Raw genomic sequence first — 25,881 nt, forward strand, 5'->3', positions numbered from 1 at the left:
CTTTTCTTAAATTACTATTTTTAAATATAAACTTCACATCGCAATAAATTAAATATATCAAAAAGTGAAGACGGATTACAATGAGTGTTAAATTAATGTGGCTAGATTAGATATTTTCCCATGTTGGTTTTTGTTTTTTAAAAAATTACCATTGCAGAAAATACATGAGGATTTTGCTACAAGTTGTAGAACAGTGTTTATAAGTTTGGATCAAAACATACATAAAATGATAGTGTTCATAATTGTTATACAGAGAGGTTTTATTTTTGCACAGTTCAGATATGTAAATACATCTGTTTTGGTTTAATTGCACCTCCAGCAATGTGTGTTTGGATTGTCATCACATTTCTGACTTCTGTTTTTAACCAGATTTTTCTTGAGAAGCCGTTCTGTACTTACCTGCGTTCTTGGAAACACAACAGGAACCTCACTTTCCCCTCGCTCTTGTCAATATACTGTGCCCTTAAGCAAAAAGGCACATGTTTTTGTCTAAGGCTTCTTCACCTTAATAAAACAGCACAAAGAAACTTAAGACAGGTTTTTACTGCCCAAAGCCAAATACCACTGCATCGTAGGGGTGTAGTAAAATGCCACAAAACAAATCCACATGTGTCAAAAGGGCATGTAAAGCTGCAGTCTTATACACAATTAACCTGAGCACAATATCTATGGGGTACCACATAACACTACCTCTGCCCTAAATGGGAGCCTATGCAGTTGGGCTATCTCTGGTACCATGGTACTAATAACACTGGTACATTCTATTTACCCCCCTCCCCAAGCTTCTGTAGGGACAACACAAATAATAAAGAGCAGTGCTTGCTCTTTGCAGTATGCATGATGCCCAAGCATGTGGAAGAGGGTGCCACTGGGACCCTGGCACCCAAACAACCCCCTCCCCTGGCAAAATTATTATGGGAAGAAGTGTCCTTTTGTAGCCCATAGACTGGTTGTGTAAACTTGGTTGTTGTGCCCACAACAATGGTTTTTGTGGTTTGTAAATGCGCCTGTAGGTCCAAAAATGTGGCCATCACAGTACAGAAAGGCTTATCAGTGAAGTTAAAAGGTAAAGGGACCCCTGACCACTAGGTCCAGTCGTGGCCGACTCTAGGGTTGTGGCGCTCCTCTCGCTTTATTGGCCAAGGGAACCGGCATACAGCTTCCGGGTCATGTGGCCAGCATGACTAAGCCGCTTCTGGCAAACCAGAGCAGCGCACGGAAATGCCGTTTACCTTCCCGCCAAAGCAGTACCTATTTATCGACTTGCACTTTGACGTGCTTTTGAACTGCAATGGGAGCTCACCCCGTTGCAGGGATTTGAACCACCGACCTTCTGATTGGCAAGTCCTAGGCTTTGTGGTTTAACCCACAGCGCCACCCGCGTCCATCAGTGAAGTTAGTTGTTACTGAACCAGCAGAATGTTTCTGCAGCATAATAAACACCAGGTGCTGTAGTGGTGACCAGCAGAGGGCAGTAGCTGATCAAAACACAGGACCCTCACTCTCTCAAGTCCCATGTGCGAATACAAGCACCATATAAAATCTTCAAGATAGAAACAAACAAACAAACAAACAAACAGGAAAACACTGGTGCAAACTAGTGGCTCAAAAGAGGCCTATACAAAGCAGGGAATTACGGCGGTAAAGAAAAGGGATGGAGGAGACATGCATTTGGTGCCAAGTGTCGCAACTCTTCTTTGGTTTGCTTCTAGGGGAGAATGAAATGTTGCAACAGATAAACCCTTTCCTAAGGGTTTTTTGCCTCTGACTCAGCCATGGGAAGCTGCCTATCAAGACCGATCATTAGGTCATCTAGCTCACTACTGTCTACACTGGCGGGCAGTGACTCGCCAAGATTTCAGGCAGGGGTCTCGCCCAGCCCTAACTGGAGATGCCAGGGATTGAAACTGGGACGTTCTGCATGCTAAGATGTGCTCTACCCACAGCCCTTGCCACATACGAAATCAAACTCTCTGCCCATCTAGCCAAGTACTTTCTACTTTTGACTGGCAGCAGCCCTCCAGGTTCTTGGCAGATGCCTTTCACAGCACCTGATCTTTGGTCCTTTTAAACAGAAGATGCCATTGGTTCTAGCGCCACCTACTGTTGGCCCTCCCTACCTTCTGCCCTACCAGTCCCAATGGGGACCAGCCACCGCTGGAAGAGAATTATAACCCTGCGTACACAAAACAAAGCAAAATCAAGGTTTTGCACTATGAAAATCTGCAAAACACTCCCCTCCACACCAGATACACAAGAGCAGTGGGGAGATAAAGCAGAAAATGACCTGGAAACACAAGTTTCATGCATCTCCCAGTAAGGATGGGAAGTAAACATACAACAACAATAAATAAACCCAGGGCTTTCAAACATCCAATGTTACATTCTTGGTCCATGTGTGCAATTGCTGGACAACCAGCACAGCTGCTTTTCAGAGGTTTTTGCTGCTTCTCATCAGTTACAGAAATAGCTTTTTCCTGGTGAAGGCTGTTCCCAGGAGAGTCAGAAGTCTGCCATAAACTCACAGCGGTCGTTCAGCTCAATGGTGGTGTAATTCTGAGGCCGTCTGGGGAGGAGGGGAAACACACACAGACACCAGAGGAAATAAGTTAAAGGAAAGTGGCATGACTTTTATTTGTTTAATCGGACGGGGAAGCGACGCAAAGCAACCGTTAATTGCATTGCTTCACGTACAGTGCTTTCATTATTGCAAACCAGAACATTTTGTAACAAGGCTATGCATTTAGAAAAATACTTTCCTGGTTTTTGCTTACAGAGTCTGAACACACTGTAGATTCCAAATGGGTGGGGGTGTCAGTACAGCATGGAATTTATTCTTAGAATCAGAAAACTGTTAGTTAGAAGGGACTCAAAGAGTAATCTAATCCAACCCCCTGCAACTCAGGGTCTTGTTCCTGAATCGTAGAACAGGACCAACTCCATGTATGAAGGGGGCCTAATAAGCACCCCTATGTCTGCACAGATCCAAATATCAGCAGGCAGCCCTTTTTTTCCTCCTGTTTATTTATGGCTGGAAGTGGGGGCAGATGGGAGGGCTTGCTGCTAAAGAAGGATGCCACTGATGTTAGCTCAATGGCAGGGCATCTGCTTTGCATGCAGAAGGTCCCAGGTTCAATCCCTGGCATCTCCAGGTAAGACTAGGAGAGAGCACTGCTTGAAACCCTGGAGAGCGGCTGCCATCATTGCAGAGACAATATTGAGTTAGATGGAGTTGATAGAAGGCAGCTTCCCATGTCTGTCTGATGAGCATCAGGCAGCCACCCATATGTTGTGGGACCACAACTCCCATCATCACCCTTGGCCTTTGGCCATGCCGGTTGGGGCTGATGGGAGCTGGAGTCCAGCTACATCTGCAGAACATCACATTCGCAACCTCTGCATTCCCCATTTGGGCACAAAAATCACGATGTCTGTTGCATGCACCAAAAGCAGCAGGGTGGGGGGGATGTGTCAGGAAGGGCCGCTTTGCAGCTGCTTAAGGGTGGTGCCTGCTGATGCTGAACTTGAGGCAAGGACCAAGGCTGAGCAAGAGAATGATAGCATTGCGGTGGAGAATTGGGGAAGTCAGTTCGTTGCACAAGAGCATCAAATCCACTTTAATTGCACAACCTGCATTTGCCGGTATGTGATTTGAATCCACCCCAAAGCAGCAGCAATTTGGAAGCATCTTCAATGGGATGCCAATGGAAGGATTTTACTGTTGCTATTTGCTGTGCAGATGCATCTATTTTTCCCCACACTTGCATTCCCCGCCCCCCCGGTTGATAGCAGAGGAGGAAAGTGTTAAACCTTTCCTCCTGCTGCATTGTGGTCCCTATTTGGAACAACACAAACAGAGAGTTGTACCCAATGTTAGTCCTACTCAGAGTAGACCCATTAAAAATGCTTATTTATTATACCCCCCCCCCTTCATCCTAAGATCCCAGGACGGGTTACATCATTAAAACACAAGACTAAAAACAGTCTAAAACAAGTTCCAAACATAAAAAAGAAAGTGGCTTCTAAAACTATACACCTCAAGTGTCAAAAGCCGGGGGTAAAGAGATGCCTTGTCAGCATTCACCAGAAGCTGCACAATGAAGGTGCCAGACACACCTCTGTGGGGAGGGAGTTCCACAGCTTAGGGGCCACCACAGAGAAGGCCCTCTCCCGCACTGCTGCCTCAGCACCTGAGAGGGTCTGTAGGGAAGGAGGTGGTCCTTCAGATATTTGAGGCCTGAGTCATTTAGTCATTAAGACATAGTCCACTTATTATCATTAATTTCAACGGGCCGACTCTGAGGAGGACTTAGTTGGATACACCGCGGAGCTTCAATTTCTTTGAAGACAAACGAACACCTGATATCGCTTCAAACATTGGATTTAAAGTAATATAGAGTTAGACCCTTATACACAGAAAGCTTTAAAGCATTTCATTTCCTGAAACAGGCTGAGTAGAAGGAGACTTGCCATGCTAGAGTCTGAAAAACCCTGCTGTAGACAGACAAAATAAAGCAACACAGCAAAAACAGACACACAAAGGGGTGGAGGAAACGGGAACTTGAGTTGTGGGGAAGCTTGTTGAAAAGCCCCTTCGGGTTTTTTAGCTTAGTTAAATCGTTTTAAGCAGCTACTGGAACATGCTTGAATTTCCAAGTGAGGAAGCAGAAAGTTGCATGAAGCAAAATGGGATGTGGGGAGGACCATTAGGATGGATTCTGCGTAATGCACACAAACTTCCCTTGTAAATTCACATAAAGAGAACCCTACCATAAAGGAGTGTGACATTATAACTAACTGAGGCTAACACGTTTGTTAGGGGAACTGTAAAACAAACACACTCTGTACTCCTGAGGAATTAGTTTGTAACAGAGTACATGGAGAACACAGAGTGCTTTGTTTCACGTTTTTAAGCAAAACATGTTAGGCTTAATAAATTACAATTTACTGCACTGAAGATTTGAGGAACTCTTCTTGTTCCTTCTTAGCTGATTCTTCTTTTTCTCCCTCCTTTTCTTTCACAAACAGCTAGGCAATGGCTGCCTCTGGATGGTCATATCTCAGCTTAATAAAGCAAGACAGGAATGAGCTTTGTGCCCTTGCATTCAAGAGACCTCCTGTTTTCTCCGAACCAAGAAACTATGGTTACCACCTTCAGAACAAGCCAGGATCTTAGATTAACTTCTAACCATGGTTTAAACTCCTGGCTTGCTCTAAAGCTAGGAACCATTGTTTCCTGAAGAATCAGGAAACAATGGCCAATTGGAGACTTCTGCATCGCGTTCAGGTGTGCCACAAAGGAAGGAGAGAAGAGGCTACATTCCGGGGCACATGGCTTATTCAGATCATTAGAACCGGGCCATTAACATAGTAGGTCCAATGTAAATTTATCTTTGCTATTATTATTTTACTGCTTTTATACAGCAACTCCACTTTCTGGATGACTCACTAAGCAAAAAATGAAAATGAAAATTGTAATGCAACATTAAAATATAGTATAAAATGATAAGAACTAAAACATATTGGAAAGCAATTTTAAATTAATTTTTTAATTGAGCCTGCCTCAATTTCATGGCTTTCCGGTGCCAGGAAGAATGAGTGCCAATTACCCACTTTTACAGTCCACAATTCACCCTTCTAGGTGGTCTCTAGTTGATCTCCCAAGCACTAGGAGAGCAGACGGGTAGGAGGGCTGTGTATGGCAGAGTAAGAACTGCAGTGGAGTTTCAATCTGGTTTGTTAGACCCTCCAAAATATGCAGGGGGCTGAGGCAAAGGCTGGCACACAAACCAGAAAGCAGAACTGCCGTTGCTCCTTACCTTTTGATGCAATAGAAAGCTGTTCCAGCTAAAAGAAGTACAAGAAAGATGGACCCCACAACAATGAGAGCAATCTCCCAGGCTTGAAATGAAGCTAAGAAAAAAAGAAAAGGAGGGGGAATAATTATTATCAGTCTGTCTTGGTGAGCTCCCTACAGCTTTGGAGATAGCTTTCTAGAGACAGGTTCAAGAGACAGGTTCAATTTCAGGCATCTCAACAGAGCGCCACTGCCGAACAGTGCAGACATTACTACCTCCTCTAAAAAATGTCTTTATTAAAGGTTTTTAAACAATAAAACGATTCAAACCCAACATAATCTTTACCTTTACATACATAAAGGTAAAGTACATATAAATTTATATATTTAATATATTTTCCTGCTACACCACAATGATCACTAAGCAACACGACCTACAGGTGAATTTACATCCTCATTGTCATTTGGCGCATGCAGGTAGGAGAGAATCTACGCAGAATAGATTCTATTCCTTCCAAAGTATGCAATGAGGATAAACTGTTCATCTATGTATCTTCCCTCCCACCCACCTCTGCCTCCCAACACGATATTTGGAATGTTTTGATTGTTTTGTATTAGTTAGCTTGTTTTAATGTTCTGTCAGTATTATTGAATTTTAAAGTCAAACAAAATAATTTGGGCGCCTCTCGTGTCGCCACTTCCTCGCAGCCATTTGGGCCGTTTCCCCATCCGCTCACCCTGAGACCTCTGCGCTGTTTTTCCCAGAGATGCACATGCAGCGTTTGCTTTGAGGGGCTTCCCGTCCACGGCAAAGGGGTGGGGACTTGAGGAAAAGTGAGAATGCCACTGAACGAGGCGCTGACGCTGTTCAGGTGACCTGGCCCACACTTGGCCAGAGACTTTCAGGGTGGAATTAAGGCAGGTGAACGTAACCCCTATATGGAAAGACAAAAAAGAGGAGCGGGGGTCTGGTTCAGTTCAGAAGTACCAAAGGGAGAGCGGGGGGCGGGGTTATATAGCATCAAACCAAACCTAGGATAGGGCTGTAACAGAAAGACAAGGTTGTATGAAAGAGGAGTTTCTACAGATACAGTGGTACCTTGGGTTACATACGCTTCAGGTTACATTTGCTTCAGGTTACAGACTCCGCTAACCCAGAAATAGTACCTCGGATTAAGAACTTTGCTTCAGGATGAGAACAGAAATTGCGGGGCAGCGGCGCAACGGCAGTGGGAGGCCTCATTAGCTAAAGTGGTACTTCAGGTTAAGAACAGTTTCAGGTTAAGAACGGACCTCCGGAACGTATTAAGTTCTTAACCCGAGGTACCACTGTATACATAAACACCAAGATCCTTTGCCCCTGCTTCACTCCTCTTCAGATTTTTATTTTATTTGTTTTTACACCTTTCTTCTAAGGAGTTCTATTTTTATCTTCACCATTTTTACCCTCACAACGATCTTGTGGGGTAGGTTAAACTGAGAGCTATTGGGCTGGCTCAAAATCACCTGGTGAGTGTCATGGCTGAGTGGGTCTCCCATGTCCTAGTCAAGCATTACACCACACTAGCTCTCAATATTTCCTATTTCAGTAAGTTGCACGCTTTATTGGATGCGAGTTGTTGTTGTTACATTTCTATCCCACTTCCACTCCCCCAAAGAGCTCAAGGTAGCATACACAGCGCTCTCTTTCTCTCAATTTTATCTTCACAACAACCCTGTGAGGTAGGCTAGGCTGCGAGACAGTCACTGACTGAAGGTAATTAAGCAAGCTTCATGGCTGAGGGGATTTGGACCCTGGTCTCCCAGGCCCTAATCCAACACTCTAACCACTACTTTACACTGGCTCCAGGTGACTCGTATACCTGCCTCCATTGTAAATGCTGATTTTGTCTGCAGTTTCCTCACAATTCCGATGGACTGTCTGCTTTGTTTGGTCTGTTTAAAGCGCCATTTGTACAATTGGAGCTGCATCTGCACCATACATTTAAAGCACTTGAACTGCTCCCCCCCTCCAAAGCATTCTGGGAATTGTAGTTTGCTAAGGGTGCAAAGCATTGTTAGGCGACCCTAAAATACCGAAGCTGAAAAGAGCAGCATAAAACGCTTCAGGCCAGCAAACCAAACCACAAAATCAAATGTATCACAATTCAAATAAATAAATAAATAAATAAATAAATAAATGCGGATTTAAAATAGCAGTATCAATTTAAAATCCATCCGGTTTTCTTTACCCAAGGGTAGATTTAAATACAAAAGTCTATTAAGCCTCCTCTAAAAGAAAGCAGGGAGGAAAACAAAAACACCTCTCAAAGGAGATATGTGAAAATTAATTATACAAGGGAAGGGGAACCGTTGGCCCTCCAGAGGTTGCTGAACTATAACTCCCATAAGCCCCAGCAAGCAGGACCAGGGATGATGGGAGTTGAAGTTCATCTGGAGGGCTAAGGGTTCTCCACACCTGACTCATATAAACTTTGTGAGCTGCAGCAAGACTGTACCTCCCCAACAGCTGTCTCTACTAGGCAGCTAACAAATCTTAAGTTCCTATGGAAGTTGGATGATGTTTTGACACAGACCGTGTAGATAGCATTGGCAGATGCCACAGAAGCAGCTCTCCTCCATGGATCTCACTAATGCTTGCTGGAGACTTGCCAACATCTGTGGGTTCTGAGGCCACATGGAACAATCTGCCAGGAGGAGGAGGAGGAATTAAGAGATATTGAGCCAATCCCCTTTGCAACAACGTGGTTCATGCAAAACACACAGCAGAGAGAGTCCATGCTCTTTTCTTTACTTTTCTTTAAAAAAAAAACAATTTTTAAAACAAATATTTCTTTATTAAACATTTCTAAGGTACAAATTTAAAATTAAACAAATGCAAAGGGTGTGTTATGAACATAACAGACATAGGACAGCAGTCTTAACATTTCCCTCCCCCTTTATGTTTTCTTTACAGGGTTTCTTTACAAAGTTTTTTATTCATCGTCACAACCACCCTGAGAGGTGGGTTAGGCTGAGAGGTAACAACTGGCCCAAGTTCACCCAGTAAGCTTCATAGTTGAATGGCGATTTGAACCCTGGTCCCCCATGCCCTAGTGTGACACTGTGGCCACATTGGCTCTCCAGAATACACTGCCTGTTCTTTTGTTTGGAGGTCAGCAGCATCCTAAATCACCTTTCCACTCTCACAAGAAAAAGAAGATAAGCTTCTCTTACTGGGGGTCAGCAGGCAGATTTCAAGATTCAGGAAGAGAGATTCCTGTGGGCAGTGATTCTCCAAGGCAGGAGTGGGGTCAGAGACTGCATAGATTTTGCCGCAGGAGGGACAGCGGCTCAAGGACAGCGGTCTGCAAAAGAAACAGAAAATCAACGAGCGTTCCCCATGGGATTTCAAAAACATATACATTTATTTCAACTTGGCATCAATTTATTGCATATGTTAAAGAAAAACAACATAATCAACAACCTTCCCCCTTCTACTTCATAAAATCATAGATCTATAGATTTGGAAGGGACCTCGGGGGGCAGCTAGTCCAACCCCCTGCAATGCAGGAATCAAAGCTAAATAATCCCTGACATATGGCCATACAACCTCTGCTTGTTATTTGAATCCTTTGGTTCGCATCCTACCTTCTGGAGCAGCAGGAAACAAGCTTGGCCCATCTCCTGTGTGACAGCCCTTCCCATACTGAAGATGGCTACCATACCACCTCTCATTCTTCTCTTCTCCAGGCAAAGCATATCAAACTCCCTTGGTTTCCAGACACTTTATCATCTTGGTTACCTTCCTCTGTACCCTTTGCCGCTTGTCAATATCCTTCTTTAACTGCGGTGCCCAGAACTGGACACATAAATAAGTCACCTGGAAGTGAACCTAGCTTCCTTTTCCATGAAAAGTGACTTCTTGTTACATGCCAACCAGAAGCCAGGGGTTGGAACAAACATTCAGGAATTGTGGAAAAGGAAATTAACTCTGGCTGTGCAGGGGGAGGGTAGGACTGCCTGCAAGCCTGAGGATTTGTGTGGGGTCCTTTCTGCTCATGCATGTAGTGGTAAACCATGGTTTAGTGTTACATGTGTGAACACAGCCATACTCTCTCCTCTTGTCCTTCTTTAAGTCTGTCTCTCTCCAGGTCCATAATTCCTCTCTATGATCAGGACCTCCTTTTGGCTCTTTATTGTTAAGAGATAAAGCTAACTTCACATGCTAACCAATTGGAGGTCCCATAGATAGCATGATGAAGTCACAACAGGATGCAGCCAATTATATTTTGATATACAGTGGTACTTCTGGTTACATATTTAATTCGTTCCGGAGGTCCATTCTTAACCTGAAACTATTCTTAACCTGAGGTACCACTTTAGATAATGGGGCCTCCCACTGCCACCGTCGTGCGATTTCTGTTCTCATCCTGAGGTAAAGTTCTTAACCCAAGGTACTACTTCCGGGTTAACGGAGTCTGTAACCCGAAGTGTTTGTAACCCGAGGTACCACTGTACAATAATGTCAGAAAGCAAGTTCTGAATAATGACTCGGTAGAGCCTTTTGCCCCTGTTCACAGCCCTTCCCCATAGCCAAAAGGAAGAGAGGACACTTTTTAAAATGTTTTTTTTGAAAGAGCACTCCCAATATTGGGATAGAAATGCAATAAACCTCACCTGCCTCCTTCCCTAGATACAAAGTGGATCGGTTCAGAAAGACGAGGATGAGCTTGGCTTGCACCCGTCTCCCATGTATAAACTGCAACATCTTTGAGGTGCTCCTCCATAGTGCCATTAAGAGCATGCCTGGAGAGTGCCACAGAATGGGTCACTTCTTGCAAGGAGGGATTGCTCCAAACAGAGGGCATCACTCGTTGCTCTGGAAACACAGATGGTATAAACACAGTCAAAACCAAGGAATGTGTGAGTCTTCTCCTTCCTGCTTCTTGACAACTGAAGAGTTAGGTGGAGAACCTGCGGCTCTCCAGATGTTCAAAATGGCCTCTACCCTTTGGCCAACACGCATCTCTAGCTTGCAAAGTATGCCGCCACATCCACACGTGCATGAGAGATGAGAAAGGGTCATAGTGAAGTGTTCTATCCCTGGCATCTCCTGGTAGGACTGGGAAAAGACTCTTGTCCAAAACCCTGGAGAGCCGTTGCCAATTAGTGTTGACAATGCTGAGCTAGAGGGACCAACGATCTGACTCAATACAGTCAAATCTCACTTCCCAAGCACCTCCATTTTGGAACATTTCAGCTCCTGAACCCCGGAAACCTGGAAGTATTCCGGTTTTCAAACGTTTATCGGAAGCCAAGCATCCAACGTGGCTTCTGCTTGAGTGCAGGAAGCTCCTGCAACCAACAGGAAGCCACACCTCAGTTGTCGAACATTTTGGAAGCCGAACAGGCTTCTGGAATAGAAGACGTTCGACAACCAAGGTTTGACTGTATAAGGCAGATTCCTAAGTGTGAGGAAGGCCTCATCTGCCCTCTACATTTAAAGCACCATCGTAGCACTTTACACAGCCGCAACTTCCTCCAAGGAATCTTGGAAACTGTAGTTTGTTAAGGGTGCTGAGAAAGACTAGGAGACCCCTATTCCCCTCACACAGAGCTGCAACTCCCAGAGTGGCTTAACAATAAATTACCCTTCTTAAGGAACTCTGTGAGGGAAATAGGGGTCTCCTAACAACTCTCAGCACTCTTAACAAACTACAGTTCCCAGGATTCTCTGGAAGGAAGCCATGGCTGCTAAAGTGGTACAATGCTGCCTTAAATATATAGCGCAGATGGGCCCAATGTCTCTCACACAGCAGGGGAGTTCGTTAATAACATTACCCAGCAGGGTGAATGGTATGGAGCTTTCTGTGCAATCCACACTTCCTGTGCAATTCACATGCGCTCCTCTACAGCCCGAGATTGCAACCTGGTAAATCAGCTGCCAAGGTTTTGGGCTGCGTGTGATAAAGGGGCCCATTAAGCTTTTCAATTTGTGGAAGCTGAGCAGAAAAAGGTTATCTGTGTGTCAACTATGGATAGGGTAGAAATTCAATTTTTGTTTGCATTTTATTGACAAGCCATCTAATTTGCACTTCTCAAATCAAGATGCAAACCAAAACACACTTGTCTTCCGAAACCCACACTTCTCCAATTTTTGCAAAATACTCTTGTAAAGTGTGGACAGTTTTCAGCAACTTAGGGGAAAGCATGCATAAAAATGACTATAGTAGTGAAAACATACAAAAATGAATTATGGGAAACTGATTAGGGGGAAAATGTACATTAGTTAAAATTGCATTGAATAATGTGCTTATTAGCAGGTATCTTCACTAAAACGTGGCTGAATTAAAATTTGCAGATTGCTTCAGAAATGTGGAGAAATGAATTTAAGATTGGGGAAAAAATGAGATAGCGACAGAAACTTGGACTGACAAATTCATCCATCCCTAGGGTCAATGTCATACCGTGAGGCTTGATAGTCTTGGACTGTCCTTCTGGCAAGATGAGGAACAAACCATTGCTTCCAAATGTGCCCTGCAGATCAATAGTGCTGTATGGTATGGCACTGTGCCCGGAAAAGAACATCAACGTGTACCCTTTCAAGCTGACACCAGGATGCCCTTTCAGCTCTATAAATCGGTACAGAATGGTGTGGTTGGCCATGCCCAGTTCATTGATTACGACTGAGTGGTTCTGGGGCAGTTCCTCTGTGGAATTTGAGCCAGGAGGTGGGCAAGTATTTTCCTGGGAAGGAGTCATTTCTGTCACCTGCAGGAGAAACCCACAAAGACTTGCTAGGCCTGAAATATTACATATTCTAATAACATTTCTAACCTCTGTGCATTTGGTTTTAAAACAGACTTGGGTTGTAAGTTGCTTTTGGAAAGAAAAAGTGACTGATACATTGAATAAATGATAATTAAAGAATAAGTCAAGGTGTAGAGCAGGGCTTCCCAATCTGTGGTCCATGAGCTTCATTCATTCATACATAGAAAAAAGGGCTTATTGATGGCTATAGGGTAGTAAGAGGCAGCAATGTTTCTGCTGCTGGAAACCAGAGGAGGGAAGAGTGTTATTGTGCTTGAATCTTGTTCGTTGGTGTCCCACAGGACAGGATGCCGGACTAGATGGGCCATTGGGCTGATCCAACATTCTTTTCTTGTGTTCTTATGCTAGCTGGCCTGTGGCATATCCATATTAAACACTCATATTGGGTTTTTTTAAAATTGCATTTTAATTGCTTCTTTTATTTCTTATATTATATTACTCTCTGAATTACAGGGAATTCAAACTGCCATACAATCAAATACAATATCAGAAAGAAAAGAAGCAATAAAAATACAATAAAAATCATGTTGGATCTAGAACAGCGTTTTACAATTGCTGCAATGGGCAGAAAAATCATGAAGTGGTCTACCAAGATGATAATAAATTCTTAAGTGGTGTGTGGAGAAAGAAGGTTGGAAACCACAGCTGTAGGGATAAAGTATCTTGGAGGTCAGGAATAATGGGAGTTGCAGTCCAATAGTCCAGGGGTACATTGGCTACCCCTGGTTTTAGGTAGATGGGATATGACTGGAGAAGGTAAAAGGTAAAGGGACCCCTGACCATTAGGTCCAGTCGTGACCGACTCTGGGGTTGCAGCGCTCATCTTGCTTTATTGGCTGAGGGAGCCAGCGTACAGCTTCCGGGTCATGTGGCCAGCAGGACTAAGCTGCTACTGGCGAACCAGAGCAGCACACAGAAACGCCGTTTACCTTCCCGCCGGAGCGGTACCTATTTATCTACTTGCACTTTGACGTGCTTTCGAACTGCTAGGTTGGCAGGAGCAGGGACTGAGCAACGGGAGCTCACCCCGTCGCGGGGATTCGAACCGCCGACCTTCTGATCGGCAAGTCCTAGGCTCTGTGGTTTAACCCACAGTGCCACCCACGTCCCTTATGACTGGAGAAACCCAGGTTCAAATCCCCACTCAACAATGAAGCTCACTGGACAACTTTGGCTTGTAGGGAGGATAAAATGGGGGGTGGGCTTAAGGCATATTTGCTGTCTTAAGCTTGCTGGAGGAAAGAAGGGAGTCTACAGCTAAGGTTTCTCATGCAAAAGATCCCAAAGTTTAACCCCCAACATTTCCAGGTTGGGCTGGAAAACATTCCTATCTGAAAGAGACAGCACTTGCCAGGCACTGCCAACCAGTGAAAAGCAGCCTTTGGCAATGTGGTGCCTTCCAGATGTTTGGGATTTGGCTCAGGCTGATGAGAACGGTAGCCCAAAACATCTGGAGGGCACCAGGTTGGCAAAGGCTGGTGCAGAGTCCACCCTGCTGCCAACAACACTGAACTAGAGAGAGCAATGGGACATGTCAGCTTCCAGCGTTACAACTCAGGGCTCCTTCTGGCCAAAGCCAGCATCCTGCCACTTACCTGGAAGCTGTTGTGGTCTCTCGGCCGCAGGCTGTAACATCGGCTGAGGGACTCATCTTGGCTGCTGTGAGAATCATCTTCAAGCAAGACCCTCTGGCCTGGGGCAAGAACAGCAAGCAGCTTGTCGGCGTTGTCTGAGCCCCGGGCCTTGTAGACGAGGGCATCCACCAGCCCCACATTGGTTAGGGGCATGTTCGTTTTGTAGGTGGCATTGGGATTGCTGCGGTAGAGAGCAACAGCGTCCAGTCCGTTCTGGATGGTATTGTCAGGCAGGACAATCTGGGGCTTGGGGGTCACCCCAGTGCTACCCACCAGGAAGTAGCCTCGCTCGTCGGTCCTGTAGCTCGACAGGTTTATCACCTTGTAAGCCAAGTTGTTCTTCCCATTGTAAAGCACAAGCCAGTAGCCCTGGAGAGCAAATGGTGCTTGACCAGGATAGAAGAGCTCAATGTATTCAGTGTCCTCTCGGCCTCCTGGGTTGTCTGAATTCACTTCGTTGATAAGCAGCTCAGTCAAGGGAGTTGCTTTGGTTGTCCTTTCCGGCACGACCACTTTAAAAAGCAAAGTCACATCACACTGAACATGTAGAGGTTTTTTTTTTATTAAGAGAAGTAGCAGGATCATGCCAGCCCCACCCCTCTTTGCTGGTTTCTGGACCACAACAAATGCCTGGCGATTCCAATCCTTGGGGTTTGGCCCTGTTTTCTCGAAGGGGACTCTGTTTTCACCATCAGAGGCCATTCTCCAAGCGCTTTCTCTGAGAAAGGTTAGGAAGATGGCAACACTAGAAATGGCCTCCTTGGTGGTGGCTCCGTTTATAGAATGTTCCCCGCAGGAAAATATGCCTGGCACTATAATTGTCTGGTTTCAGACACCAGGCTGAATCATTTCTGTTGACCTAGGCCTTTGGTTATTAACTGGGAGCGTAGTGAGGTATGGGTTTTTGACCTGCTTTAGCGCTCATATTTTAGTGGGATTTTTCGGTTTATACATTTGGTGGGGGGAGGTGAGCATGTTTAGATATTGTGTTTTATTGTTGTTTCCTACAGGGTTTAAATGATTTTTAATGCTGTTAGGTCACTCTGGGGCATTCCTCCCTGTGTGAAAAGCAACAAATAAATAAAATAAACAAGCAGCCTTACAGTTGGCATCGCTCAGGAATTCTAAGAAACCAAAAACCAGTTATTAAAACCAGGGCAGTTTTGAACATGTCAGTCCGCCATCTTGATTCAAAATGGCGTCCAACTGCATCCAAACATAGACAAAAAGCTGCTCCTCAACCTCAGCAACCATCATACCAAAATTCCAAAATATACAGTAGATAAATCAATACAACTAAAATAAGGAGGGAAATAAACTCTTCATGCGATTTAAAAAGATATTTTCCTTTGCGGGGAATTACCCCTTTCAAAGCTGAACCCTAGCAAAACCTAGCTTTCCCTAATGCATCATTGCCCAGCCGTACAGCACCCATGTTTCTGGTGTTTCATCATTACCTGGAGTACCTGGAGGCCCGTCTGTCATGTTAGCATCTCTCAAGCAAGTCTTCACCGTCGTTCCATTCCATTTCCCAAAGTGCAGCACCTCCTTGCTCTCAATGAGAAGTGAGAAGGCCTTCAGCAGGCTGCTGAGTTGCTCTGTTGACCTGGCAGTCAGGAAAGCAGTGAAAACCAGTTGTGGGCCCTGACAGGCTACAGCAGGATCTGAGGAGAAAACAAAACCAAAAATGGAAATAACCTTCAAGCTACAGCCCTGTATTTCCACAATGTCCTTGGAACTTTCTAAAACCGGTGTATCTTCATTCAGGACTTGCCTAATGGGACTGCACTCCACAATGGTGGAGCCACCACCAAAAGGGCTAGGCTAATATCAGAATGGGATCCAGAACTGTGGGGCCACCACCACAAATGCTGTGTTCTGTGTGCTCAATAACCTAAGTACTTTGGGAGGCTGGTGCCTCAAGAGGGCTTCAGAAGTAGATCTTAAGGTACAGGCAGGCTGGTATAAATGAGACAGTCCTTGACAACATAAGAAGGGCCTGCTGGATCAGGCCAAAGGCCCATCTAGTCCAGCATCCTGTTCTCACAATGGCCAAACAGATTCCTGTGGGAAACCAGCAAGCAGGATTCAAGCCCAAGATCACTCTCTCCTCCTGTGGTTTCCAGTAACAAACATTCAAAAGCATTGCTGCCTCCAACTGTGGAGGCAGAGCATAGCCATAATAGTTAGTAGCCATTGATAGCTTTTCCCATCATGAATTTGTCTCCTCATGTAGCCGGTCATTTTAAGATGGGTGTATTGATGGCTTCTGTATTCTTAATGTGAGCTGATGAATGTTTTTCACCCTTTTCTTTCTTTCTCCTTCTCTTTTCTTTCTTTGTTAAATGTTTTTTTAAAAAAAAAATACACCCAAAATGTGTGCATAGTACACACACGAAAATGCTGCTGAATTTCTGAAAGCACATCTAAAAAATAAATAAATTGCAAAATGATGAGTAAATGTGGAGAGTGAACTTAAGATAGTTCCCTGTGAAGAGGGATTTCTTGTAAAACCACTCTGAATAGTGTAGCTCTGTGAGGGGAAAGGGGCTCTCCTGGCAACTCTAAGCACCCTTAAGAAGCCACAGTTCCCACGATTCTTTCAGGGCAGCCATGACTGTTTAAAGTGGTATCATAAATGAATGGTGTGAATGTGGCCCTAACTGAATATACTGCGCGAATGTGGCCCTAACTGAATATACTGCGCGAAGGCCCCATTGTTAGGGGCCTCCTGGTTTGGGGGCCCTGACAGATGCCCAAACCTACTACCCCCTGGAGACGGCTCTTGTTTGACCCTTTGTCCTGCCACTCCCCTGTTTGCCCTTTAAAATGTTTTTAAAAATAAATAAATAACTAACTAAATAAATAAATAAATAAATTAGCTCATATAGGCCAAAGCCCAGACATATATTACAGGCACTTTACCTTTGAAATAAGCAGGAGATACTCCACAGTTGCATCGTTTATCCAGGGCTTGGGACAAAAACATCTGTACCTTGTTTTTCTCCAGGGACTCTTCCTGACAATCTTAGGAAACACAAGACAACGTTGCAGCACGGGACAGATGCACATATGTGTAAGATGCAGCGATAAAAACTGCTAGCACGGTTGCAAAGCTAAGCAGGGTCCAGTACTGTTTCAAACTGGATGGGGGACCACATCTTGAGATTCCTGCATTGCAGGGAGTTGGACTAGATGACCCTGGGGAGTCCCTTCCAACTCAACAATTCTATGACTCTATGATTAGCTTTTCCTTTTTCTACATATACTGTATGTTTAAAGGGTTGTATCCAGTGGAGGCAAATGAGACACTGCCCTACTACCCACAGTCTGCCTCTCCCTGCCTGCCTTGTTCTTGCAACCTGCCTGTCAGCCTCTTCCTCCTTACTCTCACTGTTGCCTCTTACAGAACTCAGCGGGAATAAAGATGGCTGCAGAACTAGAATTGGTTGGCTCTTTCATTGGCTCTGGCACCTGCCTCCTACTTTTGGGCTCCCTGACTTCCTTTTGCAAATATCCAGACAACCAGCTTTATTCATTTCTTCTTGAATATGCCACCCTTGGTTTGGTTTAGTTTTCATGAGTTTGTCTCATGAAGTTCTACTTTGTTATTTGGGTTATATGGATAAAATTCCATAAAAATATTGGATGGAGGGTGTGTGCCAGTTCCACAGATGGAAGCAGCTGAGATCAAAGCATACATAGCCCTTCCCCCCCTTACAACCACCCATTTTACTTTACAACAACCTTGAAGAGAGGCCTTTTGTGTAGCTTAGGCTGAGATGGTGGCCAGTTCAAGGTCGATGAGGGAGTTCATCACCTAAGTAGGGATTTGAATGTGAATCTCCCCAGTCCATAGTCTGAGACTCTAACCACTGCACCATTCTGCCTTTCTGGCACAGAAATATGGGTTCTTAAACCACAGAGCCTAGGGCTTGCTGATCAGAAGGTCGGCGGTTCGAATCCATGCGATGGGGTGAGCTCCCGTTGCTCGGTCCCAGCTCCTGCCAACCTAGCAGTTTGAAAGCAGGTCAAAGTGCAAGTAGATAAATAGGTACCACTCCTGCGGGAAGGTAAATGGTGTTTCCGTGTGCTGCTCTGGTTCGCCAGAAGCGGCTTAGACATGCTGGCCACATGACCTGGAAGCTGTACACTGGCTCCCTCGGCCAATAAAGCGAGATGAGTGCCGCACCCCAGAGTCGGCCACGACTGGACCTAATAGTCAGGGGTCCCTTTACCTTTTTCTTTTTAATCAATGCTAACATCTGCAGCAAGATTCTTGCAGCTTTAAAACAACACCACCAACACTGTCAACCTGGAGGCTGTCTAACTTCAGGAGTTACTGAAGATTATGTTCAATTGATTGAAGTTGTACATATATGTGTGCAGGCTTATTAATAAAATACTTGTTCTAAATTACTACAATGAATTTGGGACTTCATACAGAAGACAACAAAAAAACTGATCAATGTTGTACATGTATACGTACTTGCCTCTTAATAAGATATCTGTAGGGAATTACTACATTGAATTTGGATTTTCATATGGAAGACAACACAGTCAGGAGATTGTGGTTTGTGGGGGGGAGTTTTGTGGGCCAAATAAGGACACCTGCCTGATTCAGCCTGCAGGCTAGCAATTCCCAACCCCTGCCATACAGCCATTATGCTGAGATCCCAAAGTGACTGACCCGCACTGCTTTGATTGACCTGGAGGCTGCAGCACCCACCTGTAACTTGAAGGCAGAAGGAAATGGTTTGCCCAAAGCGTCTCTTGGGACAGTCATTGAATTGCCCAGGCGTGGGCTTGCCGAGAGCATAAATGGAGGGATCCCGGGCGACGGAGCAACAGACACAGCGGTTCACAGATGTATCATTTTGCTGGGACCTGTGATGGAGATTAACAGGATAAGAAGCTGACTGACTAATCTTATGCTATAGACTGGGGCCTAAATCATTTAATGCTTTAAACACTAGTGTAAGCACCTTAAATTGGGCCTGGAAATGAACTGGTAACCAATAGATAGTTGTCTCAAACTAAGCCCTGTACGGTTATTTCTACTGAATTTAAGCAGCTTAAGTTAGTTGCATCCACAGATTTCAATGTGTCTACTCTGAGGAGGTCAAGCATTAGATACAACCCAAAGTAAATAGATCACTTCATGCAAGATGTCCCTCGCTTGTATGTTTCTAGCTGGGCTGCCTTGCCACCCTTGGGCTCCTTTGGGACTGACTCCACCTACAAAAGCTGAGGCTGTTGAACAGATTCTTGGGCTGGAGTATTGTTCACGGGAGATTGAGAGAGCTTGTTGCTGTTATTGATATTACTGTTGTATCTTTAGTTTTAGATCTGATGATTTATGTGGAAATTGTTTCCATTTGGTTATGTACTTTTTGATGCGTTTTATTTATTGTTTATGACTTCTGTTATGTTTGTAATTATGTAAATCTTGTCATGTTGTAAGCTGCCTGAGCATAGTTTCAACTATGGAAAGGCAGCATACAAATAAAATAATAATGAGGATATATTTCTGAACTTTTCTTGATTTTATTGTTTTGTCTTTGAGGGGGTTTTCTTACAATCCAGTGGTGCATAAATTTATGAAATAAATAATATAAATTCAATAAATAAAATAGCTACAGAACATGAAATCTGGCCCTGCGGTGTGGTGGGCTCCCTTATTGGAAAGGAAGGCCACAGAAATTCCCTGCCCTTCTTTTTCTCACCTCTCTCTTGCATGGAAGAGGGGCTTCCCGGGAGTCAAGACATCCTGCAGCTTCAAATCAGCACTTTCAGCTGTAGAGTACACCAAGGCATCCAGGAGGTCTGTTGCTGACACAGCAGCCCCCTCAGCAAAGCTGGCAGGAGTCCCTCTGTACAGGGCAACAGCATTGGCACCTGCCCTGAGGAGGGGTCTTCTGGAGTTCTGGGGGAATGGCAGGTCAACTGGAGGTCAAAGCAAGAGAAGAAAAACGAGGGTTTATTCCTATTAAAACAACCTGTTAATCAGCCCAAGGAAACACCCACATGGACACACAATGCCATATTGCTAGAGACGGTGCTCAGATTTATCTTGCATTCCATTTGCTTTCCAATGGACTACAACTCCCATCATCCTTAGCTAGCAAGATCAGTGGTCATGGGATGATGGGAATTGTAGTCCACAAACACCTGGAGACCCAAGCTTGGGAAACCCTGGTCTGGACAATACTAAACTAGATGGCCCAACAGCTTGACTTGGTATAAGACATCTTGCTACACATTCCACCCTTGGTATGTGAGAAGATGCCAACACCATGAGCAGCAGCCCAGCCCTACCTGAGGAGTTGAACTGGCCTGGGCCAAGGAGAAGCAGCCCATCAGGGGATGTCTTGCCATGCACTTTCATCACAAAGTAAATCTCTTGGGTGCTCCCCTCAATCAACACCAGTACCAAGCCATCTACTTGAGTTGAAGGATGGCCTTGTAGCTCGACAAACTCAAACTCTCCAGGGGACGACACGATGTTAACCTCATTGATCAACACGGCCGATTCGTTCAGCTGAGAAAAAGGGATGCAGTGGTTATCCATGGCTGGGGTAGGCGCACCCACTTGGAAGAACCAATGAGAATCAGTCCCCCAGCATCTTTCCAGTGCCTCATCTGTGGTCCTGAAGAAAGGGTCCTCCAGGAAAGGCTCCACACCCGGGGTCAAAACACGGACCAGCTCATCCGCTCTGTCACTCATTTTAGATTTATGGACCAACGCATCCACCAGCCCTTCGTTGGTGACGGTCATTCCCTCATGCAGCTTCTTTGTCCCAAAATAGAGCGCAATAGCATCTGGCCCGTTCTGGATTGTGTTGTTAGGCAGGATCACCGATGGCTTCGGAATGACCGTAGAGGACCCCAAGAGGAAGAAGCCTTCGTTATTGGTGGAAAAGCCCCCGAGATCCTGGACTTTGTAGGCCATATTGCCCTTGCCATTGTAAAAGACCAAGGAGTAGCCATCTAGAGGGGTCTGCTGGCCACTTGTGTGATACAACTCCACATACTCCAAGGTGTCAATCCCTGGGTTATCTGCATTGACCTCATTAATGAGGAGCATGTGCTCTGCCTTCTGTTTCTTAGGGTTCTCAGTGAGGCTCAGAGAACCCACCTCATGCAGCAAGAAGCACACACAGAACAGAGATGCCAGTAACAGGCTAGGCCCCATGACTACAGAGGCTACCAGCTCTCCAGGGAGGAGAAGGGTGTGGTCCACTTTCCAAGAGAGCTGAGCAGGATGGAGGAGAAAATGGCAAGAAGAAGTTTGACTCAGTTTGACAGCAGAGCCTCTCAGTTGTGACTAGCTGAAGATGTCGTCATCCTGAATCTAAAGGGGAGAGAAAGAGGGAAACACAAAGATGGTGGTGAGGAACACAATGCTTCTCTTTAGTTTTAAATTTTGCAAAAGGAAAAGGTTGTATGCCACTGCCAAGTTAGGCGTTACTTGTCAAGTAAGGTAAAGGTAAAGGGACCCCTGACCATTAGCTCCAGTCATGACCGACTCTGGTTTTGCGGCGCTCATCTTGCTTTACTGGCCAAGGGAGCCGGCATACAGCTTCTGGGTCATGTGGCCAGCATGACTAAGCCGCTTCTGGTGAACCGGAGCAGCGCACGGAAACGCCGTTTACCTTCCCACCACCTATTTATCTACTTGCACTTTGACGTGCTTTCGAACTGCTAGGTTGGGAGGAGCAGGGACCGAGCAACGAGAGCTCACTCCGTCGTGGGGATTCGAACCGTTGACCTTCTGATTGGCAAGTCCTAGGCTCTGTGGTTTAACCCACAGCGCCACCCACGTCCCACTACTTGTCAAGTAGGCATGGAAAATTAAATCATTTTCTGTTTCTCTCACTTTTCTCATTTTCTCAGTCCCCAGATTTCCACATCAGTTTGTGCATCATTATTTTTCTAAAGGTTCTCATGAAAATTTATCATGATTTCAGTCATAGCTGTCAACGTTTCCCTTTTTTTAAAGGGAAATTCCCTTATTCCGAATAGGATTTCTCACAAGAAAAGGGAAAAGTTGACAGCTATGGATTTCAGTACGGATTTCCTGTAATGTGCAGGTTTTTGTGTGCCATTTTCTCTAACATCCACACTTCTGCAAATCAATCACCTCCAATAGAATATGTTTGACAACAACTGGAGACCCAGGGCTGGATAACATTTCCCTAGTATGTGTGGAACTTTGTACATTACTTGTGGCTGGAGAACTGCATTGTAAAATTTGGGAAAGCACAAATTTTGAAGGATAGTTGTTTTTGCTTTGCCTATGTCAGAAAGTGCAAATATTGTAAGCTCGCTTTCAAATGCCAAACTGAATCGAATCCACACACCAACTACTGCTACTTCACGTTAGGCATCATTGCCTAACACCACAAACAAAAATGATCTGATGCAGCAGTCGTGAAAGGTGCTACGTTGGAAAATGCAACATATATGGAAAATATCTCCACCAAATGGAACATAAAAAGTGAGCCCTGTAAAGGGAGCTTAGTGAAGCCTTCAAGTCAAAAGTTCGCTATGACAGTGTGTTTTACATTGAAAAGGGGTGTTCCATCAGCCACACTGAACCACAAACAACTGAAGAGACATGACAGCTTGGCTCCGACAGCTGTTGACCTTTTTATCAAGAGCTGATCTTAATCTAATTAAGCCTTTTCCTTTTTTAAGAGAGAAAGCGTTTGGGAAAGAAAGGAACATGCTGTGCTTCAAATCACTCTTCTCACTTTGTCTGTTGTGGGTAACACAACCCACTGAATATTTTGGAAACTTGTAATCACAAAGGGTACATATTCCCTAGCACCTATAAAACCAGAATTAAAAACACTTCAGATTTTCCTGCATGCCCAGGTTTTTGCACATGTAAGCCTAGAGGTTCTGTAAAGTTATATAACAAGGCTAGAAAGCTGCCTTGCATGAGCTACTAATAAGGAAATACACCACTTTGATTTTACTCCTGCCTTAGGCAAGCTCTTCTCTATCTCTCAGCCTACCGCTCCCTCCAAAATTGGGATAATTATATTGACCTACCTTACAAGGTTGTTGTAAGGGTTACAAAATCGTATTCTTTCTTTAAAAGCATTTACATACCACTTAGTATTTCCAAAATCTCTAAGCGGTGTACAGTGTAAAAAACAAACAATATGTCATTAAAACAAAAGCAAAAAGAAAACCTAAAAATCAGTATAACAGCATACTGTATAGGCAAAAAAAAGGTAAAGGACCCCTGGACGGTTAAGTCCAGTCAAAGGTGACTATGGGGTGTGGCGCTCATCTTGCTTCAGGCCGAGCAAGTCAGTGATTGTCCACAGACAGCTTTCCAGGTCATGTGGCCAGCATGACTAAACCGCTTCTGGCACAACGGAAAACCTTGACGGAAACCAGAGCGCACGGAAACGCCGTTTACCTTTCTGCCACAGGAGTACCTATTTATCTATTGCACTGGTATGCTTTCAAACTGCTAAGTTGGCAGAAGTTGCAACAGGAGCTCACCCTGTCGCACAGATTTGAACCATTGACCTTCCGATCAGTAAGTCCAAGAAGCTCAGTGGTTTAGACCACAGTGCCACCTGCATCCCTTATAACAGCATATAGAACACATATAAAGCATGTAAAACACACACACACACACACACACACACACGAGAATTCAAATGCATAAAACACGGTCCAGTCTTGTGGGTTTGGGAAAGCCTGGGCAGAAAGATACATTTCCCAAAGACATCTGAAATAATTGATGGCTGCTGCTTCACATATGAGAGAGGGGAAGGTATTGCCGGGGGTGGGGCCCCAAGTAGAAATACCCTAGATAATCTAAGCTATTTTATAAAATGCTGCCCATGCTCAAAGGATGCTGTCTAGAGTATCAAAATGCAAAACTGTAACCAGTGAAGATATTATTCTGCTTCTCTGACCGGCAGGAAAGAAAAATAGTATAAAAATCATTGGCAGTGGGACAATTTCAGTTAGCACTAATCCAGGATGGTTGAGCAGCTAAGAGTGTCAAACTAGGACTGGGAAGACCCGGGTTCCAATTCTCCCCCAGCCATGGAAATCATTGGGTCAGCCTTGGGCCAGTCACATCTCTCAGCTAAGATGTGTCAAACAGGGTATGAATCTTCCCCTAATGAAGCCGTGCCGATGTGAACAACTGGTGGGAGGTTGGCAGGTGGGAAAGAACCGGCAAGGTATGAAGGTGAGGAACAACTTCACTGAGCTCTAAGGCCCTAACGTGAGCACACACCCTGTTACTGCAGTTTTAAAATATTCAGTCAGCTGGACATAGTTCCCATTAAAATCAACGCGAAAAAAGTCAGCTATCTACTTCAGGCAAGCCGCACGGATTTTCAGAAGTTCAGCGAACTTCCAAGTGGCTCTGATCCGCTCCTCCTGTTTTTTCCAGCAGAGAGAGGTTTTTACACATCCAAGTAAAGCGGTTTTGTTTTTCACTTGGCCTGAGTTGAGAAACTGGGTTGTGTGGTTTTGCAACGCCAGGCAACACACGAGTAGCTCCCCACCCCAAATCTGGACAAATTTCACGACTCCCTCTGCTCACTTACCTCCTCGAGGAGGGGGACCCAATCCTCTCCGCAACCCGACCCGATTCATTCAAGGCTTGCAAAAGCGCAACCAGATTTCAAGCAACACTTTTTTCTTTCTTTCTTTTCAAAAATCGCATCTATCTCCCACCCTGCGCGCTTTGCAAGAGGAAACACGACGCTTGCAAAAAAAGCCTCTCTCTCTCTCTCTCTTTACGAAAAATGGGGCGAAACGAAAGAAGACTCTACTGTATATACTTTTTGGGGTGGGGAGGGGACGTGAACCAATATGTTGCGGTTCTCGCTGGATCCTCCTCTGACTTTATAAACACGCGGTTCTCTTCTCGCGCTTACTCATTCGCCAGCCGCTCAGCCCCAGCCTCCTCTCCCCTTGCAAAGAGGAATTTTCTCATCCAAATGAACTAAGAAAAGGGGACAGGATTGGGGAGGGGGTCGGGTGCCTAACAGTGGCTTCTCCAGTCTCCTCCCCTTTCCTTCTGTAAGTTGATCAGGGGGTCTAATTCACTCCGGGTGGAAAGGTTTGTGGATTTTAAGGGATAGTGATCCGTTTTGAGGACACGCAAAAATGGATTGATTTATATAGCAACGGACTGGAATTTGGAAGTTTTTGTCCCTAAAGCGCATCCAACACACATGACATCCCCCCCACAAAGAATCCTGGGAGCTGTAGTTTTCCCCCTCACCGAGCTACAATTCTCAGCACCTTAACAAACCACGGTTCCCAGATTTCTATGGGGAAGTCACGATGTAACTTAAATGCATAGTGTGTGTACACAGGCAAAAAACAAACACCGCCCTTTCCATCGCCAAGGCAACCCCTCCAGTCAAATAAAAAGCCACAAAAAAGCTCAGCTTTTAAACTAAAAGTTTCAGAGAGGGAAGCAGGCAGAGGTATAAAACCTGATATTCAGAAACACAGCTGCCTCGATTGTGGAGACGGAGCGTAGCCATCATGGCAGGGAGCCAACTGACAATCTTATCCTCCAAGAATTTGTCCAATCCTCTTTTAAAGCCACCCAAGTTAGTGGCCATCACTGCATCTTCTGGG

At 44.9% G+C, this 25,881-nt stretch overlaps 1 protein-coding gene across 2 annotated transcripts; it reads right to left on the reverse strand.

Moving 5' to 3' along the window:
- Positions 1-171: 171 nt before the first annotated feature.
- On the reverse strand, positions 172-25,182 carry LOC308463505 (uncharacterized protein). 2 transcript variants are annotated; one of them, XM_080981940.1, is made up of 14 exons: positions 24,834-25,182; positions 20,563-21,598; positions 19,971-20,190; positions 18,974-19,131; positions 17,170-17,271; positions 15,711-15,908; positions 14,206-14,756; positions 12,247-12,550; positions 10,457-10,658; positions 9,014-9,144; positions 8,374-8,484; positions 6,535-6,732; positions 5,820-5,913; positions 172-2,566 (listed from the first exon to the last, which is right to left on the reverse strand). In XM_080981940.1, the coding sequence occupies exons 2-14, from the start codon at positions 21,437-21,439 to the stop codon at positions 2,503-2,505; spliced, it is 3,210 nt and encodes a 1,069-aa protein (XP_080838066.1). In that variant the 5' UTR covers positions 21,440-21,598; positions 24,834-25,182; the 3' UTR covers positions 172-2,502. The 2 variants fall into 2 exon arrangements, with proteins under 2 accessions (XP_080838066.1, XP_080838065.1); XM_080981939.1 differs by having other exon boundaries at positions 15,702-15,908.
- Positions 25,183-25,881: the final 699 nt, after the last annotated feature.

Source organism: Podarcis pityusensis (assembly GCF_964106645.2).
Source record: "Podarcis pityusensis genome assembly, chromosome: 14".
NCBI lineage: Eukaryota > Metazoa > Chordata > Lepidosauria > Squamata > Lacertidae > Podarcis > Podarcis pityusensis.